Below are 22,026 nucleotides of genomic sequence, written 5' to 3'. Positions count from 1 at the left end.
AATATTTTACACAAATAATTTTACCTTTAAAATTTATATATTTCAAACATGTATATGAATTCACCGTGTATATTTAAGGAGAGGTAGAATACATTTATAGAGTGACAGTACCAAGTACTGTGTGTTAGACAAAAATTACCCTAGAAATTCTTGGTGTTTCTGGCAACGTAATAGATGACGTCTCTGATTTATTTGACTGTGAAATGTTTGGTGTTCTTTATGGGTTTCAGATTTTTCTTTTTCTATTAGCTTTTGTATAACCCTGTAATATTAAATGGATTTGTCTTGTTTTTGCCGTATAGCTCAGCAAACCCGTAACAAACACACCTTCAAGCCTTACATTCTGTGTTATGTTTCGTGACTGTTGTGAGAGCTGTGAAGTGAATAGTTTTGAAATTAAATAATCTCTACAAGGGAAAAGCAATCACTTGATTTTGTCTCTCATTTTGATAACATAATCAATTTTATTTGAGTAAAATATCAAAATAATAATAATAATAATAATAATTTTTGAACATTATAATACACCAAATATAGACAGCTTACGATATATACACCCTGGACACCAATCTAGCTTAGCAAGATATGATTTTTTTGCTTGTTTTGATCAGACCTAAACTAAGCCGGCTTAGTGCCAAGGTAATATTTGGCAGAGAATACAAGCAGCTTTATACTTTATAAGTTTATGTTTTTGTTCAGAGACAGAAAATAATATAAAAAGAATTGTAAAAATTTGAAAGAGTTCCATTCTTCTGTAAAACAAAACTTTATACAGTATGAAGGATTATGTATCACATATTGGAGATCAGACTTCAATATGAAAAAAGAATAGAAAATTATGACAAAAATAATGAAAGGTAAAATTAGGCTTCAAAGTCTGTTTGAATTACCACTTGTTTTTAGTGCATTGAGAATGGTTCTTTTCCAAACATTTCACCCCCCCCCCCCCAGACCAACTCAACATTTCAAAGTGCATTGTAGATTCAGCATTCAAAGTCATGGGTTAACTTTACAACTTTAAAGAGTTACAGTTTGGCCAAACATAGAATATAGTGGAGAAATTGAGACTCCTTTTTGGCAGAACCACATATAAAATGGCAGACAGGTGGAGGTCAGAGGTTGATTGTTAGAGATCAGTGGTGTCTATGGAAGGGTTTGCAAAAGTGAGACCAGGACTGTCTGCACCTCTCTTCTTCTCTCGCTGGGCCAGTGCAGCGCCCAAAGGCTCAATGTAAGGAGAATCACTCCTGTCGTCATACTCCTCCTCTTCTTCTTCCTCAATTACCTATCGCAAAACAAAAAACATAAGTACTCAAAAAACATTCATATCTAAATAGCTTATAAAGACGTCAAATGCACTTGTGTCGCCAGCATTTATACCCTTGCACCATAAGTAAATATGCTTGAAATACTGTGGAATACAAAAAAAATCTGAATGCAATCACCCTGAAAATCTGATTTAAATATCTTCAGGGTTTTGTAAACTTTTGGGGTAAAAAAACAAAAAAACATTAAACATTAAGGGAAAAATAAATATTTTAAATGCTACACTATTTCTATAATTTCAAATCAAATTAGTACAATGTGAAAGCCTCACAAGTTTATGTAAAACCTGATGATCATGTTCTCCAGCATGATTTAAAGAGTTCATGCAGTTTGAGTTCTGCTGGTATTAAAGTAAAAAAAAAAAAAAAAAAAATTAAAAAAAAGTACATTATAAATACTAACACAATTGATCAAATTCATGTTAATTCATTGCTTCACTTAAATTAATGTTGTTTCTGAAAAATGTTGTTTCTGAACATGAATAATACCACCCTTCTGTATATTATATAAATTTTAATAATACATTTACCATCATTGGCATAGTGTCTTTCTCTGTCATGGTCATATCAATGTTGTAGTCCAGGGAATTAAGGCTAAAAAGAACAGACACAACATACACACATAATCAGAATCTCACAAAGCAAATCTTCTGTATGAAGTCATAAGTGACATTATAGGGGTAAAAGTTACTAGTAGAGGCATTTTAGACCAGTTATGTAGCTTGAAAGAAAATCAAAAACATGCTTCATTTAGCATGTGGTATAGCTTAGTGTGATTCTGAGAAATATGGGGTCACCAATATCACCACATCACATCATCTAACCACATCATCTAACTAAAACTATTGCTAGTAAAACTAATAATCTACTACTGCCCACATATCAATGCATGCAGATGTTCATCTGTCATGGAGGACTACAGCATTGTTTCTAGACAATTGGCAGATCTTAAAATGATTTTGTAGATGCAGTAATGTGGGCTTCCATGACTAGATGAATATGCATGCAAACACTTCCAGTGTAGGTCAGTGTCTTTTGTCCTTTACAGCAGAGTCAGTTTTTGAATATGCAATCTGGTATCATATTGCCCTGGGTTGCGTTTCCCAAAAGCATTGTAAGCCTTAAAAGTTTGTAAAAACGATCGTACGACTGATCTTAATATTACGGTCTGTTTTGAGTGTACTTTATTATACACTTTATTACTTGTTTTTTGTTTTTTTATAAATAAAATAATTAAAAAGGGCAGAAAAAATAGAAATAATTTAAACTAATAATTTGAATCTAAATTAAATGAATGAGCAAAAAAAGTAATAAAAGTTGTAATATGGTTCCAAGACTGGGGAAATATGGGATGAACTAAAAAAAAATCACGAAAACCAGCCCTGTAGCCTATTTCTTGGTTGGCCATCATGTGGTCCCATGCCATCCTTGTCCTTGTCCTCCTCCTCCACCATCTCTTCATCTTTCTCCCTGTTAAGTAAGGACACTCTCAAATGTCCTGATTACAACAACAAACATTCTCAAACTGCTGAGGCCTGGGAGGGTTGTTTGGAGGACTAGGAGATGGTAGGTGCTGGGAGATGGCAGATTAAAGTGATAGTTCCTCTGAGCATGAATGGACCTGACTCAGGCTGAGGTTGAATACCCTTCCTCCTCCATGGATGCCAACACCACCACAAATGCTATCTGAAGCACTTGTGCCAAGTAGTGACAAGGCCCTTTCTTCCTCTGCTGTAAGAAGGGCTGAATCATTGACCCATTGGGGGTGGTGATGGTGCATCATTGGGGGTGGTGATGGTGCAGTGGATAAGACACATGCCTTTGGTGTGAGAGACCCGGGTTCGAATCCACTGTGAGACACCAATGTGTCCCTGAGCAAGACACTTAACCTCTAGTTGCTCCAGAGGTGTGCGACCTCTGACATATAGCAATTGTAAGTCGCTTTGGATAAAAGCGTCAGCTAAATGAATAAATGTAAATGACCCAACACCTGTTTTATTAAATGTTGTCCTCTGCAGTGCCCTTTTCCTTTTAGCAAGTCTTGCCAATTCTTCCTGACCTCCTTCTCTGATCTTTTAATGTCCCTAGTTACAGTCAGTTTCCTCCCAGAGGATATCCTCCCAGATTTTTTGTTTTGGTTTATTTGTATGACTGCCCTTAAACCTGATGAAAAATACTATGTTTGTATAGCTCCACCTCCACTAAAATAACATTAATCTCCTATTTTTGAAAAATATACTTTCTTTGTATTTTTTTGGTTCAGTCATTTTTGCTGGTGTCTCCACCTGTAGGTTTGTGCTTTTATAGATTATTGGCCTAGTAGAAAATCCACATCAGATGAAAACAATTAGGCTAAACATTTCAAAATACAAGCGTGTGCTACAATTATGAGTCATTCTACAAGGTGACATTTCAGCACTTGACATATGGACAGCGACTCTTAAGTATCACTTAAAGCGCAGCTGCGTGTGATCGTGCTAAGTGAGTTTTTGTGAAATGCACGTGAAATGAACACGAAAGTTCATAAAGTCGCTTGTGGAAAATGCTCGTAAGTGCTAAGTGCTAATATTCAAATAGAAACTTGGAAGACATTTTATATTAAGTAAAAATATTTCACAATATTACTATTACTGTATTTTGTAACAAATAAATGCAGCCTTGGTGAGCATCAGAGACTTTTTTTTCCTAAGCAAAATGTCATTTTTTTTTACAATGTGAATCTCCAGCTTGATGTGTATAGTGTACTTTCACGGTACCTCTCTCTGTCTGCGCTGGAGCCATCTTCATCAAAGCCAAGGTCTGTGGCTGTGTCGATATTCATATTCAGCACTGGGTTTGCTCTGTGGAATATCAGACAATCTCATTCACCAGCCTGCTGTTGAATGCCAGGACCAAATGAGGTCCCACTTTATATTAAGTGGCTTTAAGTACTATGTATTTACGTTGAGAAATAAGTACAATGTACTTATTGTGTCCATGTTGCATTGTAAAAGACTTTTGCAGCTAATGAGGTGTGATATGGGTAAGGTTAGAGGCTGTGGTAGGTTTAAGGGTTGGTTAAGGTGTAAGGGAAGGCTCAACAGTGTAATTACAAATGTAATTACATAAATTAATTACAACTGTAATTACATGCAGGCATTTTCAAAATATAAGTACAATGTAAAAACATGTATGTACACAATAAGTCCATTATATCAAATTATTAATTTCAATGTAAGTAAAAGTACGTAAAGCCACTTAATATAAAGTGGGACCCAAAAGGATCATTACACAGGGCGAGCATTTAAGGTAGCTTTTTATTTCTGTCTCACCCTTCTTTGGTGTATTTGTTGGTTCCAGGAACAACAGGCCCGGTCTTCTGATTCTGTATGACCACGGTGGCTGCTGAGTTCATGGCTTTGGCTGCCTTCAGTTTCCTCTTGTAGCTGAAGGGTAAAAGAGACCAATACCGTAAAGTTGTATATGGAGTAACTCCTGTGTGTTTGTGCGTGTGTGTGTGTGTGTTTGGGGTGCACTGCACATCAGAAGAGCTATTTTAGAAACTGTTGAAAATAGTTAGCAGATTTGTACTGTTTGTGACCCAGACTGAGGTCAGAGGGTATTGTATAATGCTGGCTCCATGCATGATGTTGGAAACAGGTCTGACAGGCGGGATTATTCAAGTTCTCTGCATAGTACATTCACCCTACAGGGTAAGCTTTACATAAGCTTTAATGTCTTTCTGTCCAACTTCAGAGGCATGACTGCTAATTTTAGCAAAATACATTTTACAATCTGGCTTTAAAGTTTCTCAAAAGGTGAAATATAAACAAATGATATACATCATAGACTGAAAAGCATATTGCAAACACAGCAATGAGTGTTTCTTTAACATCATTAAACTATAATGGGTGGTAATTCAGCAGTTCTTACTTTCTTCTGATACACACGAGTGAGATGGTTGTTACAACAAGAACGATCGCCAGTGCAGCCATCACACCAATCATGATGAATACCTCTGTCTTGACTCCTCCAGACTCAGTAATGGTTGTCGACTTTTAAGGGAATCGAAAAAAAATGTATTTAAAAAAAATGAATGCTTAATGTTTTGAACAACAATGTTGGCCTTAATGCTCAACTTTTGGAATATCATAATTCATCACGTGTTTTGAAAAGGGAAATTATTAACCTATTATTTGTAACTACTTACAATGCCAGTAAATCCAAGCTCAGTTAGTTGGTATCCAAATTCCCTATAGACCTCCTCTGAATTCAGGATTGAGGTGACTGCATCGTAGTCAAGAGCCGTGCCATTTCTGAACACAAAATATGCCTCCAAAACAGTCGTCTCTTCAGCTCTGCAAAAGAAATAACAAATTCTGCTTTCACTGTATGGAAACCACAGTTATTTTTTGTATAATTTATATATATGTTTATATATGTTTATTCATATTTTTAATTCATAGTTTTTATAGTATTAAATTGTTTAAGCTTTCACAGTACTTTTAGTTTGAGTAATTTTGATATTTCCTTATATCATGTTAATTTAGTTTTTTTTAATTTTCCTATTTATCTTTATTTTTATTTCAGCTTTATAGTAATTTAGTTTTTTTTATCTAATATTTATATTTTATTTTATTTCAGTTAACAAAAACTATGTTAATAGTTTTAGTCAACAATAACAAACACTGAGCAGCGTGAACATTCTTTTAAAAAAGTTTCCTTTTTTGTTCAACAGAAGAAAGAAAGTCATACAGGTTTGGAAAGACATGAGAGTGAGTGAAGGATGACAATTTTCAGTCTATAATCTATCAATTCTAAAAAAAACGGATATATATAAAGCTGGCCCTTTGTCAAAATCAAATCTAAACTTTACTGTAATTATGCGACACAAGGAAATGTTTGCTTAATAACAGTGGTACTGCAAGACTCTAATATCTACAGGGAGTTTTGAGACCCTTTGGGGGAAGAAAATACAAACCGACTCATTATTCTATGATGTACACGCCACCTGCTGGATCTTACAAATTCCAACATGAATGAAAAATCCAGATATTCCTGGCGTACATGTGTTTATTGAGATTCAATTTAGTTTAATGTATGTATGTATGAATGGGGATGTGGGTGGTGGAATCTTACCGTTGAGCACGAGTCTCACTAAACACATTAAAGAATTCCACCGTTGCTTTTGTAGCACTAGTCAGAATACTGTAAGAGATATATCACACACATTTACTTTTTTGGCCTGAATCTTTGTTAAAAAATTATAAAATAAATAAACAAACTATAATCATGATTCATATTTCCTTACTTTCTGATTTGACCCAAATTCTCATTGACTACAGACACAGGCGCATTAAATCTGAGACTGACTCTGTAGGAGCTGTCAACTGTGAGAAGCTGCAAGATAATGCAATTAGAAATCGACCAAAACAAACAAGACTGACTGACTGAATGAATGAATGAATGAATTGTAAGGGTGGAGATTCTCTACCTCAACCACAGAGATGGAACTGAGACCATCAAGGTTTGATGCCTGCACCTCCAATATGTACTTCCCTTTTTTATTATTTTCCATTGTCTTCTGGGACCTGGATATTATAAATGGGCATTTGCTTGTTTACCTTGAGTTAGTTTCTTTGTGCATTTACAATCACTTGTCCTCGGGTAAAGCAATACATTAGTTATTCCCCAACCAGGGACATCGACATTTTGAGTGTCGGACATGTGACAATTTCTATTTTCTGATTCTGTTTTGACTTACTTCAACGTGGCCATAAAAATAATTTGATGTTGAAAACTTGTTGCATCGCACCACATAAGGACTTACAATAAGGAATTAGAAATGTTAATTTCTCACCTTATATGTGTAGTGAAGATTCCTTCAGCATCTTCCTGAGCGGGAGAGTCAGCAGAAAGAAACAAATTTTCTGTGAAATTCCCTTCACTGCCGATAAAGTGCACCGTGTTAACTTTAAAGCTGGTTTTCCTGTTCTTTTCATCCGTGTCACTGTCTTTGGCCTTAATAGGGTAAGAGGAAATAAGCACAGGGAACATACTTTATTAGAGACATTGCATTCTGACTTACACAATTACATAACAGTGGATAAATGTATATTACAGTACAAAGAGTGACAGATATAAAGAGACCTCAAATTGTCAATAAGTAAACTATCACACTTACATAAACTCTGGCGACAGATGTGCCCTTCTCTACTTTTTCAATGACTACAACTGGAGAAGCAGAAATATGTTAGAACTTTTTGAAAGCATAATATACATTTACTTAGTATACATTTATGCTTTAATTCAAATCAAACAGGGTCACGATGACATTTTTTTAGAATGTGTGTTTTTTTTTTTACCATAGAATTCCTGCGAGGCAATAAACTCTGGAGCGTTGTCATTGATATCCACAATATTAATTGTCACAATCCCTATAAGCAGGTGAACAATATTTTATTAATATTTAATGCACTCAATATTAAAGGTACTGGTCAATATGAGAGAGGAGATGGGAAATATATATATATATATATATATATATATATATATAACATTTTAAATGCGATATGTAAAACTTGAAGGAATAAAAACACCTAAAAATATTAATTTATCCTCATGTTGTTTGAGTTCTGTATTTTTCTTCATTTTTAGGGTTCAAAGTTTGAAATCACTGATGACAAAGGAGTGCCACATAACCAATCATGACATGGCAAGTTTGACTATACAGGTGAAACTCGAAAAACTTGAATATCGTGCAATAGTTTATGTATTTCAGTAATTCAAATTCAAAGGTGAAACTAATATATTTAGTATAACTATATACATATGCATAATTATACTTTTCAGAGGGCGACATTTCTGTATTTAAAATCCTTTTTTTATTGATTTCATGTAATATTCAAATTTTCTGAGATTTTGTATTTGGGGTTTTCATAAGCTGTAAGCCATAATCAGCAAAATTATAACTTTTGCATATTCTAATTTTTCGAGTTTCACCTTATGTGGATAGAGATTGAATAAAAAAATGGAGAAAAAATTGGGAAATGGAAATTATCATCCCATTTTTTTCTACGGAAAACACCTGCGATGCTCCATGGAATAAAGAATTATACAAACTAGAACATTTTGGAGATGAGCTATTCCTTGCTATTCACATTTGTGGAAAAAAACAATGCTGAAAAGAAAGACAGCACATTTTTGAGACAGTAAGAAGCAACAGAACACACCTTCAGTACTGTTTTTCCCCTTCTCAGTTAGAAGATCCACCACCATGGCAGTCAAGAACACTTTATCACATTTCTCAAAGTCAATATCATAACTACTAATCGCTTTTATATCGCCGTTACGCTCAACTTTGAACCACTCCTCTGGACACGGCCCTCTGGTGCCACTGCACTGGCATTCAGTAGAAATAAGCTCATATTCTAGAAGGTGTTCGGTGTCCACATCTTTGCCTTCGATTGTTTTCAGAGGATCTGGCAAGCTGCTGTTCTCATTTACATTCAGGGTCATGCCGGATGGGAATACAGGGGGAGTGTCGTTAACATCATCCACTATCACTTGCACTTCAATTGTAGCCTTTTTTTGACCCAAGTCTGAGGCATCCACCTTCAGATTGAAAGTCTTGCGGTCACTTTCGTAGTCCAGCTCAATGGCAGGATCTACCGTGATGTTGCCTCTGTAACCTTCACTGAAGGTCTCAGAAAATAATATGAAACTCCCGAAACTGCCATCAGTGATGCTGAAAATGATGCGGTTATTCAAGTCCGTTTGGTCGGCATCGCGAGCCAGCAGAGAGCCAACCAATATGCCTAAACGGGACGACAAGAAGTGTCGGTTTTCACAAGATATTTCGCGTAACATGTAGGTATTGAAAATAATTTTATAGATATGGAAATAACTACTTAAAATCGTAATGAAATTTGTTCAGAAAAAGTACTTGCCTCCTTCACTTTCCTTTACATGAAAGGTTTTGGGAGCAGTATCCAGGTACTGTGGAGAATTGTCATTGACATCCTGGGGAAAATAGAAAGAAAAATAAAATAAGTGAATTAATTATATTATTGAATTATTCAAATTTATATTTCTAAATCTATTTTAAAAACGGCATATAAATAAATTATAAATATGAAAAGATACAAACATTTAAATGGATACGTATAATTGCGAAGTCACATCCATAAATGGTCAAATTCAGCTTAACTAAATTTGTTTTGCGGGGGCACTTACATGAAGTACCATAGTTACATCTCTAACTGTATAAATGCTGTATTCTCACCTCAATGTTGATGGTCACGTTGGCTGATGAGGAGAGGGATGGTGTGCCCATGTCTGAAGCGAGCACCGTCAAATCAATCACACCCTTTAGAAGAGGGTCCATGGCTTCACGGTCCAACTCACCATTGTTTTTAAGCAAACCAGTGTTCGGTTCTATGGTGAAGTTACTACTGAAAAAGCTGTCCTGAATGTGATACTGGATTTTGCTGTTTGGTGTGTTTGGCTTGTCTCCGTCTATAGCCTATCACAAATTCAAAAATAGGTCTTAGAAAATAAGGACACTATTACATGGTAGTTACATGGATAAAAGTGTCATAAAGAACATTCACACAATTTGTTTTCATCATTTGAGATGTCTACGCCGCTTTTTCAATCAGTTGCATAATGTCACCTTGATTTGAAGCTCCAAATTGCTGTTCTCTTTTACATAGGCCTCATAAACTTCTCTGTTCATCTCTGGCTTCTGATCATTAATATCCATAATGTCGATCATCACAACAGTGCTACCAATTTGGCGCTTTGAATCTAAGGCCTGCAGGGTGAGTGAGTAGGAATTGGTGCCTTCCCAGTCAAGACGTCCTCCATTTTTTACATAGATAGTTCCATTCTTTTCATAGACATCAAATAACGACCGGCTGAAGTCAATTTGAGAAGAAAAAAACAGAAAAAAAAACAAACATTTGAAGTCATCTTTTTCTTTTTTATGCTCCAGTTTGATTTAAATGCATTTAACCCCGCATAGTCACATATTTAGCTAGAAACTTGCACAAACTAAGTAACTGAATAGTTTTGGCTTAACCAAATGATATCAGACTGAATATTCAACATACATGCTTTCCGGCATCAATCTGTAAGTGATGTTGCCATCATCCAAGGCATCGGCATCTGTTGCCTGTCAAAGCAGAACATTAGTGAGTGCAAGATACAATTTTACTCACCACGACAAGATAAAGGTAAAAAGAAAGTGCACTTACAGTAATGGTAGCCACAAAAGTTCCATTTTCACAGTGTTCATTAACCTCTGCATTATAAACATTGTCCTCAAACAAAGGAAAGTTGTCATTTATATCATTGATTTTAATGGTGACAGAGGCCGTAGCGGTGAAGTCTGCACTGGCATCTTTAGCAATAATCTGGGAAGATATAATAAAGCATGAAAAGTGCATTTTATTATAATTTCTTATTATTTTCTTTGATTGGTGAAGTAAATAGTTATACTAATTGCAAAAAAATAAATTGTTGTTGTTTTATGGCTAGTTACACACATAATTGCCATGCAGTTTAAAATAATCAAACATTTCCTGGTTTCCAAGTAGATGCGATTAACTTGAAAACAGTAAAGTCCCCAATATTTGTTCCTGGCATGCTCTTCAATATCTGTATTCACTCTAAAAAGTAATTGATCTTAAGTAGGCAAAGTCCTTTTCACTAAGCTAGGATAATTCTGGCATCTTCCAAAGTAACAGACTGGATTTCTTATTTGGTTAATCTCCAGAGACACACCTTCAAATACATACCTGAACATACATTACTGTCTTCTCCTCATAATCAACAAGATCAGGATCTTTTATTGTCACTTGTACAAAACTGTCTCCCAACCCAGAGCTGGGACTGACAAGGAACGCATCCTTATCGGGTCCAGCAAGTTCGAGAATAAACCTGCTGTTTTGCCCCTGGATCATAAATAAGTTAAACATCAACAAATAAAACAACATAATAGTCACCATTTCAATAAAACAAAATATCATCAGAAGAAACCATCCAAGTGTTGAAACTACAAACCTGGTCTGGATCTTTGACTCTTATATTCAGGTCATTTACTGCCAGTCCTACAGATGAATGCTCATCAACCTTCCCTGTGAAGCTGTTTTTCTGTGTGCAGGTTTCACTCTCACACTCATAAAATTCAGGGCCGTTGTCATTGATGTCGCCAATAGAAATCGGTAATTCTGATATTGTGCTCGCAATAACTCCATCCACATTAAGTTGTGTCTCACTTGCCTGAAGTACAGGAAGAAATAAATGAGCAAAAAAATAAAAAAGCGCAGTTCATATAAACCTAAGAATATGATACTTACATTTTAAAGTTAAAAGTATAGTGCTATTGGTTTGCCGTCAAATAGTAATCACTCTGATATCATGATAGCAGGATACCATCAAATTCAGTAGTCAGTAAACTCACCTTTATGTGCAGTATTACAGTAGCATCTATATCCAGTAACTCCTCACGGTCAAATTTAGTTTTGACAGATATTTCACCAGTCTCCTCAGTGATTTGGAACAGGTTTGGTGCATTAGTATCTGTGTAAAATGACAAAATAATAGAGACAAAAAGTGCATTAATTTGCCAAGAAATAGCTGTTTTATTAAGGGTGTCCAAAACTACTTAGTATATCATAATGATTGGTAACAGAGTGAATGGAGTATTTTTACAATTTTAGAGACAAAATATAAAGTTCATATTTCAAAGTTCAAGAGTATCTTTAAAATAAAATTTCCAGCTGACTCACTTTCAATGCTGTAGAGGATCTTGTCGTTGACCCCAGTGTCTGGATCTCTGGCTCTCACAGTAAAGACTGACTTACCCTGAGATGGAGCAGCATATGGTGAGAGGGTCAAAGGAGAGAGGTCATTTATATATATTACACCAGTGGATCTCAGATGTTTTGCTTTGTGATCCAGATTTTACATTAGACATCATGCGGTACCCAAACACAGTACCAAAAGTAACACTTACAAATAGCACTATAAAAGTAGTTTTATATAGTTTAAAACTACTTTTACTGGCTTACAAAGTAACACCGAAATAAATATTGAAATGTATTAATATGAACTGCATAGTCGATTAAGGTTGAAAAGTTAAAACAAATTTTGTAAAAACCAAAGCAAAAAACAATACAGCCTGTACAAACCAATGAAACACTTGTGAGCGTCTCTTTATTTTGCACATTTTTTTTCCAGTTTTTTTATTTAATTTTATATTTTATTTTATTATTTGGATTTAGCATTGATTTTTGCATTGTGATGTACAAGTAGAGAAGTACAGCATGACAAAATAAATTTTAAAACAAAAAATACACCACTCACCACATCCGAGTTCTCGTCAATAGCAGCTATGTTGGGTAAATTCAGAAACTGTGGGTTGATATCCGCCACATCTTTAACCGTAATGAATGCAAATGCTGCTGTGGATTGAACCACGTCTTCACCATGCAATTTTCCACCACCATCCTGACAAAACCAATGAACACTTAGCACATGACACAGTAAATGTATGTAGATTTTCAGATCACTTTTTGCTTGTTTTGCTTATAAATATTATTTTGTACGCATCTTTTTTGATTGTGCATTCCCTACACAGATATCTTCCCTCAATCATTTTCTAAAACAGCCCAACACTTATCTAAATATGATAACTTCACAAATAAATACTCACAGATGCATTGATTCGTATCTGATAGAAAGGGCTTTTCTCAGTGTAGTTTAAAGTTCCCACCAGGACAACAGATCCAGTGGTCGCAGAAAGTGAAAACAGGTCAACCCCATCATTTGGTACCACCTAAGACAAAACATACTGTGTTATGAATACAATTAATGTGAGATGTGAGAGTGAAAATGTAATTTATGCCATGGAAGGGAACATACTTCGTCAATTTTGTAGGACACTATAGAAGCTTGGCCAAAATCACTATCTGTGGCGCTGGCTTTGAACAGTTGAGTGCTAATAGGTACATTCTGAAGGAGGGAATAGGAAAACATCATGTATAAATGTGAAAAAAATAAAACTGACACACATTGTCAATTCTTGAAGATTACTCTTTGCTCAGAGACATAAAGGTGAATTGGAGTATATTACAAACAGAATTAGCCCAGCTCACATTCACACAAGATCAACACCATCACAGCTTGTAAACCTCAACTCCTCTGAAACAATTAGATTAGTCAGCATTTACTCACACTCATGTTGTTCTAAACTCGACTGACTTTCTTCCGCAAGAGAATGCAGAATAATCTACTTGTCACTCATTCAGTTAAATTATGTTGACTGAAACTTTCAAGCTTTAAAGTGGACTCAATTGCACCATAAAAATATCATAAAAGTGGTCAATACAATATCAGTCTTCTGTCATTCAGACTTAAATTTACACTCATAATATTTGGATAAAGTGAGTTGTTTACTTCTGAATGCAAGTTGGACTGACTCGAGAATAGGAGGATTTGTGAATGAATCACGGATCAACCAGATCTAGTTCACAAAATAATGATTTGTTCAAACCCAGTAGCAGTAGTATAGGCGCTGTGTAATATTGGGCGATATAATATTATAATACTGTCTAGAAAATAAACAATATTGATATTTTGTTTCTTTGGCTTTCAGGTTTTACCAATTATAATAAGACTTGAATGGCAATGACTGTTATGCACTACGATGAATTATATTATAAATATTGTTTAATGGAGAAAAAAAGATGTGTAATCTCTAAGGCTTCCAGGTTTCAACAAATAAGACTTGAATTGTAATGATTTATGACTGCTGTGTATAATGATATAGCTCTAACACTTTAATTAATGAAGGTAAACAAAATATAAATATTTGAATAGGCTAATTAAATGTTGTAGCTATTCTATGGCTTCCAGACTGTAGTAGTAATCTGAGGCTGGGTCATTCCAGAATTGGAGGACAATTTAGGCATCCATAATTTTGAAAAATTGGCCCTTTATTTTACTATTTTTGATTATGTATTTCATAAAACCAGGCAATAGACCATTTAATAATTTGATTCGTTCAGCTCAGGTATCAAAGGCACACATTTTATAATACTTTTATTTGTGTGCTCGGTGCAACCCTGTTACCAATACTCTGGAACCTGAAAAAAAGAATATTTATTGATTTTTTTAAATATTATTTCCTGCCATTAAGTAAAGAAAGTCACAATCAATCTATATAACTATTTCATTTCAGATATCACGTGATTTAAATTAATTTCAGTTACTTTTGAGTTCCATCTTTGCCAAGTTTTAAACTGTGACATGTTTAATTTGACTGATTTCAGTATATATTTTCAAGTATTTGCTCAAATGCATAATGCATAACCCTTCAAACTACGGTAAGGACAATAGCTCAAGCCCCTGTGAGAACCCTGCTCTAACTGTCATCTTTAGGACAAACTTACTTATGCAAAAAAGAAGAACAAAACCTTTAAATTAATTTGTCTTATTCTGATAATAAGTGTAACAGTGTCGCATTGGTTAGAGTGACACATTCAATCAAGACTAAAAGTTGTACAATACTATGAAAAATCGAAAAGAGAACATAGACTACTTTTGTTCTACTCATTTTGGCCATAATCTGCTTAGTGATGTAATTTCCTGTGAATCATGCCACTCACTGTTGTTGTTTTCTTCTTCTGCCAGGATAAATATTTCGGTAACAGGGTTGCACGTATGTTGTGGGACATAACTTTATTGCAACATTTCTATTATTTGAAATATTTCTATAATTTAAAAAAATATTTTAACAATTAAAAGAGGCATATATAAACAAAATAATACAAAAAATGATATTTAAAATGTATTTTAACAGTATTTAACATTCAATTTGGTCATCTAGAAGGTGGAACAAGCGAAAAATAGCACTTAAGTGGGTAGTCTACCTACTAGAGACTTTTTTATTTTCAATAATATTTTTATCTGTTTAATATGTTAAAATATTTTTTATCTTATAAGTCTATTTATATTTAGTCTCAGGACAAGTGTTTTTTACGCAGTGACTGCATTTTTTGTATGTTGTAGGCTACATAGATTATTTGAAATTTCATATGACCCAGCTAATAGTGCAATTCGCGCTCTTTTTCCGCTCAGTAAAGCACATTCCACAAACACTGCAGTCCTACTGTACGTTTACTAGCGATATAACACCAAATATAGAACATTTATTCACAAGAAGAACGCGCTAATTATCAAGAAACTGTGTGCAACGTAAACTGACTGTCATTAAACTGAACGCTGGCTCTGAACTGAGGAGCCTCACGTGATTCAAGTTAGCCGTTACGCTTTTTCCAAAAACCACGGAATCTCTCATCTCCCAATAAAAAGACAATCCCTGCTCCAAGACCATAAATATGGTTCAGATAAGGGAGACTTCCAAAATGTTCATTGTGCATCCAGGAACAGGGTTGGGAAACACTGGGATATGCTACCTCTCTTATGGAATCCATGAAGGGGGAAGATATACAGTAATCAAATCATATCGGCTGCTTTTTATTATTCTCGCTTTTTGCCTAGCATGAGCGCAGCGTTTTTAAAACACATTTTTAACAGTAGGCCTACCTGTTCCGGCCAGTAGATGGGGCTGTTGTCAATCGTAAGATTTCAACAAACTAATAATAACTATGCTAATAATAACTGTGCAGAGGTTACAACTTGAACTTGTTAATTTAGCGTAGGGTCTATTCTTTTAGAAATTAAATACTAAATACAATACAATAATATATAATTTCATTGTATATATTTTTTTCAACCCAAGCAATGACCCTGTTGTGGAAGACATTATGGTGAGTAGGCTAAATGACAAAAGTTGTTACATTGAAGGCATGATTCAATGCAGGAAGCAGTTAGATAATCCATTTTTACATCCATATACAGTATTAGGCTACACCACAGAATAAAGGGCTTATGCTAAACTCACCTCTAGGACCTCTACGTTGTAGGGCAGACCACTGAATACAGGTGCATTATCATTAGCATCTAACACAGGAATATAAACGCTTTTTGTCACCTAAAAGGGCAGAAATAATATTAGGCTTCAGGAAAGTGAATTTTCTGACCATTGTAATACTTTCATATTCCCAACTTACATCTGCATAAACGCCATCATTCACCAAAGCATCTATGAGTAAGAGGTCTTTTGACTGATAAAAGAAAACACAGACATTCACAAAGTAAGCCTAAATGATTGTCTTTCATGAAGAGTAATTGTAATAAAATTGTTGTGGAAATTATTTGTCCTTCATCTCAATTCAGGAATAGAAGGCAGAACTTCTTAACTAACTATACCTCTCTGTCCAGCAGAGTCTTGATCTTGACTTCACCAGTTGCGTTGTTGACCTCAAAATATCTAGCGTCGGTTCCACTGATACCATATGTTAGAGGGTCATTATCCGGATCAGATGCAATAATTTGAAATGCATGTTCACCTATTAGGTTAATGGATAATTGGGAGAATGTTACATTCAGGCATAGAACAAATAATGTAAAATGGGATTGAGTTTAAGAGTTGAGACTGGCTGATGTACAGACCTACTCGAAGATCTTCTCTCAGCTCTACCAGAGCCATGTTAATCACAGGGACAGAATTACAATACGCTGCAGAAAACACAAATATGAACTAGCATGTGAGTCATAAGAAAGCAAATGTAAGAGAAAAAAATTCTTATTTTAGAGAGCCAAGTTTTCGAATATTTCTCTGTATGACAGTGCAACTTAATCACATTGGCTTCTCTCCACTCAAATTTGGACTTTGAGCTGTGCAGTATAACAAGTCACATCTTATTGAAAGATGAAATGGACACTGACTAGTTCTCAGATACTCACCAGAAACTAAAAAACTGAAAAGGAGAAGTAAAGGTGTCCCCATTCTCCCCATGTCTGTCTATAAGGCTGTAATATCAAAGAAACGAAACACAAAATCACAATTGAACGCAAAACATTTCAACCTCCAAGATTATAGAAGATAGAACTTTGACTATTTTGCTATAGTGGTTTATTTCTCAAATGTAATGAAACAAAAAGAAAGCACAAGACCTAATACTTAAATTTGTTTCCAGAACTTGTGAAATGTACTTAATGCTATAAATATTTGTGATTTCACGCACTAATTGAGCTCTCTCTAGTAACAAAACTGTAACAACAAAGTAATTAATAGTAAAAAAAAATAAAAAAAAATTCTTACATTTCAAGCCCTGGAATGGTTGAATATCACAAATAACACACTTTCACAGATTTTTCATTTAGAATACCAATAACTAAATAAAATCACAAATTATTTCTTTTTTTAATCTCAAGCTTAAATATTTCTCCATGACTATGAGATTAGATTCGTCAAGACATCATAGTCTGCAATCAAAATTGAATTAAAGCTCAGTACAAACCCATCATTCATAAAAAAAGTAATTTATGCGAATTAAAGTTTATTCCGTATATAGGCTATTGTTCTAAATGGCAGTAACTGAATATAAATAGATATAACAAGAGAAAAATGATATGGCTGATGGAGACTTACCGTGCCCAATCTGCTCTTATAGTGCTATTCCGACAAGTGGCGTTCGTCAAATGAGAAACAACAAAATATAATATGAGACCTTTGTCTAGTGCATCACTGGCTATTACTGTCCTTCAGTTGTAAACATTAATCATTAACAACGCTGGGGAGAAAAGCCTGCGTGCTTAAGGCGGTCTTCGCACCCTGTAGACAGATGATAAAGCTGCTTATGGCACCACAGAATCAGATCCTAAAACAGTGTTCAGAGAATGGTTTAGCGGAGCAAGTCTGGGTAGGCAAACAAATGTCACAACAGATTATGTCTAGAATAATCCAGTCCATTCACACATTAATTCAGCAACTCCTGAGCGAACTCAAAGACACAAGATTAATGAAGGCTGCATGGAATAGAAAATAACTGGAACATTTTTATTATACCTGGTTAGATAAGGTCATAAAAGCTATAAGAAACCAGATGACAAGAACATGGCACATCACCATTTCAAGTGAAGTGTTTATAAGGCATCTGCTTCCCAAGCCAACTACTGAACCATGCGTCCTCATATCCAGGTTTTATTTTCTGGCTCTTTCTTGGCATCACACCAGTGAGCTGGACAGAAATGTGGTGTGAGAGATCCCAGGGAGCAAATGAGTTCATTAGCTATTCAAGAACCTCCTATATTCTCTGCCCGGCTCTAATGAGCCCACTTCCCTCGTGGGCCTTCATAATTAACGAGAGAAAGACAAAAGAATACTCTCCCCTGGGACAATCTTTACCGCTACCAAACAAAAACAATGGAGGAACTTTCTCCTGGGACTGACAGAAAAGCTTGTGTTTGTTTGTCTCTAATTGTTTGGTGTTTACCACACTGGACATGCTGTGGAATGAGGGATCAAACTAAACCCACTCGAGCCCTGAAGATCAACTAATCCTATAGTAGATTAATTCTATTAAGCAGCAAGCAACATATGCTCTATTTGGACTTTATACCACTGATATATACAAATCATTTAAATAGATCAGTGCTTTATACAATGGTATAGTTCTGTATCATTGAATAAAATATTATACTTTCATTAAATTTTTTATTATAAATATTATTTATTTCTCCACTTACGCACACGCACACACACACACACACACACACACGTATACGTACGCGTACACGCACACACAATGTTGTGTTTTCATAGACAAAAGGATTTTTGTACTGTACAAACTGTATATTTCTCCACTTACGCACACACACACACACACACACACACACACACACACACACACACACACACACACACACACACACACACACACACACACACACACACACACACACACACACACACACACACACACACACACACACACGTACACGCCCACACAATGTTGTGTTTGCATAGACAAAAAGATTTTTGTACTGTACAAACTGTATATTCTATCCCCTACCCCTAAACCCTCCAATCACAGAAAACTTTCTGCACTTTTACAAAAAAAACAACAACATAATTTAGTCTGATTTATAGGCTGTTTTCCTCATGGAAAGCAAAATATCATTATTCCCAAATAATGTTCCCACACAGACAAGGATTTCGGATATTTGCCTTTTTGTGGGGAAATTTTGTCCTTATGATGTAGTGTTTACCAGGACCACACACACACACACACACACACACACACACACACACACACACACACACACACACACACACACACACACACACACACACACACACACACACACACACACACACACACACACAAAGCGTATGTATGTCTGTGTATACACTCTTAAAACAAGTTCAGTTGGTTTCTGGGTTCTTGACTCAATTTTAAAGAATCCTTTATGCGAAAAGGTTTGATATACGAAGACACGTTTTAAATGATTGCATAATTCTTTCATGTTTAACAGGTTATTAATTCTTTTCAAGCGATAATATTTTTCTTTTTCATAGTTTATCTGTGGCAAATTTGTGTGGCCTATGACTTTGTATTAAGTCAAAATAGAGCAAAATAGATTAAATATTAGATAAATATATACAGGTGATAAAAATGAATGTCATGGAGGAATAAATCTGTAAACAAACAAACAAACAAACAAATCACTGTCCCAGTAGTAGTCAAGTCAAGTCAAGTCACCTTTATTTATATAGCGCTTTTTACAATAGAGATTGTTTCAAAGCAGCTTTACAGAGATAACAGGAAAATAATGTTGTAGTGTTAAATACAAAATTAAATGTCCCCAAATAAGCAAGCCAAAAGCCAAAAGCCAAAAGCCAATGGCGACAAAAGCAGGAAAGACGAAAAGGCAACAGTGGCATGGAACCAAAACTCCATCAGGTGACAGAATGGAGAAAAAAAACCTTGGGAGAACCTTAGTAACTATTGCTATTTGTAACAAATTGCTAATTTTTGCCATTGAAGTCTATCGTTCAGGTATCAGCTATTCATTTCTGACTTTAAAGAATGTGGGTGTGTTAGAATAGTACATTAAAATACATTAAACTCTCATACATCTGTTAACTGGTCCTCATTTTGTAAAATTTGACCTGTTCATGCCACATGTGTTACTGTATGCAGTACAATATGCCATCATAATCTTATCATTTTAGACTTTGGTTTATGACCTTGCACAATTACGTGAAATAGGTGAGGCCCACAGTGATCATCCCATCCTAAGACAAAATCTTTAATGATATGCACATTGTGTAATTATGCTGGGAAAAGAAATAGTGTTTACAGGCATCATGTCATAATTTTCATTGTAATAACAATAAGTATGTGCGATAAATTGGTTTGTCTGTTATACACATGCACACTGTTTAGTTAATCATTAATAGATTGAATAGCTTTCCGTGACATTAAAGTGTTTTGCTTATTTATTGCTGACAACAAGGCAGCCATCTCACTAAGCAACAGTTATGAAAAGTAAGGACTTACACCCTATTATTAGACCTTAATATTTAAGAATATACACAAAATAAATAAACAGACAATAACCCAGGCTCAGAAAACATGTTAGACTTAAGCCTTTACAATAGCCTATACGATGGTGTATGATTTATAGAAGAGATAGACCCTCACTATAATATAATATAGGCTGTGTAAATACACATCCAATAACTTTGTAACATACTGTTTTATGAAGAATGCGAGAATTACATGATGATGTTGATGTATCGTGTGTCAATCATCTCAGGTAGTGTCTGCTGTTCCTCGTCTGACTAGTAGAGGGAGACAAAGCAAAGCACATTCTAATCATAGACTGGCAATTACGTAATGTGACCCTGATTAGTTTTTCCATAATGGATGCAAGGAATCAAATTGATGATGGCATATCCCTCCCTCATGATGCAAACAGTTTTAATAAGAAAATAGAGCACAGGTAATGTCATCATCATCATCATCATTATGAAGTAAAAAAAAAATTATCCCAGTCAGCTGTCTATTTTTGTCATAGATGCTCGACAAGGATTTGAGGTTTTATTAATTTTTATTCAATGTGGAGAATGATAATGGCACAGTCTATGCAATGACCTAACTGTAGCCCTGCGATCTTGTTAACCGAGACTTGACATTGGGAGTTCTGAGGACAAACTTGTACAGTGTTTACGGTAGACCAAGACAACTGTGGCAAGCCATTTGAACATGTATTCCCTAGCGTCTATTTCGTTTCTTACATTTTCAATCCATGGTATGATTGAATATCATATATAACATCCACTTGCATTGATTGTTCATTCAGTATACCTACATGAAAGTGAAATTCACACATACAATCATAAAATCTCCTAGAAAAGTGACGTTAATGAATAAGTCTAATAGTGACTAATTCAGTATTTGTCAATACATGAAGTACTAGAATGTAATCAGTACTAGTAATGAATAGTAAGTGACACTGAAAAAGATCCTATAGTTGGACAACTGGATTATTTACAAATAAAATAGAAGTAGCAATATATATCGTTGTAAGAAAATCCATCTATTTCAATTTAAAAACTTAAGTTCAGTTTCTGCCTTCAATTTTTAAGAATAATAAACTTGGTTGTCCAAGTCATTTCAAATTTTAAATATGTTAAAACTGACTTATCGAGTTACCTCTTGTAGGCCTATAACTTGTACAATTTTGAAATTGCCTAAAGTAGGCTAATGTAAAAACATAAGTTATAGCTTATGACTGACTC

The 22,026-nt window shown here is 34.9% G+C and overlaps 1 protein-coding gene across 1 annotated transcript; it reads right to left on the bottom strand.

The window, feature by feature from the left end:
- Nucleotides 1–1,067: 1,067 nt before the first annotated feature.
- On the bottom strand, nucleotides 1,068–18,002 carry cdhr2 (cadherin related family member 2). Its single transcript, XM_077247590.1, has 31 exons — nucleotides 17,869–18,002; nucleotides 17,181–17,246; nucleotides 16,887–16,952; nucleotides 16,644–16,783; nucleotides 16,445–16,498; nucleotides 16,276–16,365; nucleotides 13,233–13,322; nucleotides 13,024–13,146; nucleotides 12,675–12,818; nucleotides 12,098–12,173; nucleotides 11,770–11,888; nucleotides 11,370–11,588; nucleotides 11,105–11,260; nucleotides 10,564–10,720; nucleotides 10,418–10,481; nucleotides 9,979–10,222; nucleotides 9,589–9,828; nucleotides 9,254–9,326; nucleotides 8,537–9,121; nucleotides 7,670–7,741; nucleotides 7,489–7,538; nucleotides 7,165–7,325; nucleotides 6,799–6,895; nucleotides 6,616–6,704; nucleotides 6,444–6,512; nucleotides 5,515–5,662; nucleotides 5,238–5,359; nucleotides 4,637–4,750; nucleotides 4,082–4,165; nucleotides 1,856–1,919; nucleotides 1,068–1,285 (listed from the first exon to the last, which is right to left on the bottom strand). Exons 2-31 carry the CDS (start codon nucleotides 17,230–17,232, stop codon nucleotides 1,127–1,129), a joined length of 3,921 nt encoding a protein of 1,306 aa, XP_077103705.1. The 5' UTR covers nucleotides 17,233–17,246; nucleotides 17,869–18,002; the 3' UTR covers nucleotides 1,068–1,126.
- Between the last annotated feature and the right edge of the window lie 4,024 nt (nucleotides 18,003–22,026).

Source organism: Siphateles boraxobius, unplaced genomic scaffold (genome assembly GCF_051911475.1).
Source record: "Siphateles boraxobius isolate OS27281-9 unplaced genomic scaffold, OSU_SipBor_1 3, whole genome shotgun sequence".
NCBI classification, from domain to species: Eukaryota; Metazoa; Chordata; class Actinopteri; order Cypriniformes; family Leuciscidae; genus Siphateles; species Siphateles boraxobius.
The sequence above is the reverse complement of the archived record's forward strand: the minus strand, read 5'-3'. Positions and strand labels throughout refer to the sequence as shown.

Bases quoted from the DNA above. Each gene is read 5' to 3' on its own strand.
- cdhr2 (XM_077247590.1), bottom strand. From the start codon at position 17,232: ATGGGGAGAATGGGGACACCTTTACTTCTCCTTTTCAGTTTTTTAGTT. The intron at 7,326-7,488 runs GTAAGTGTGATA...TACCCTATTAAG, and splicing joins CATCTGTCGCCAGAGTTTAT to GCCAAAGACAGTGACACGGA. The intron at 1,286-1,855 runs GTAAATGTATTA...GTTTTGCGATAG, and splicing joins AAGACACTATGCCAATGATG to GTAATTGAGGAAGAAGAAGA.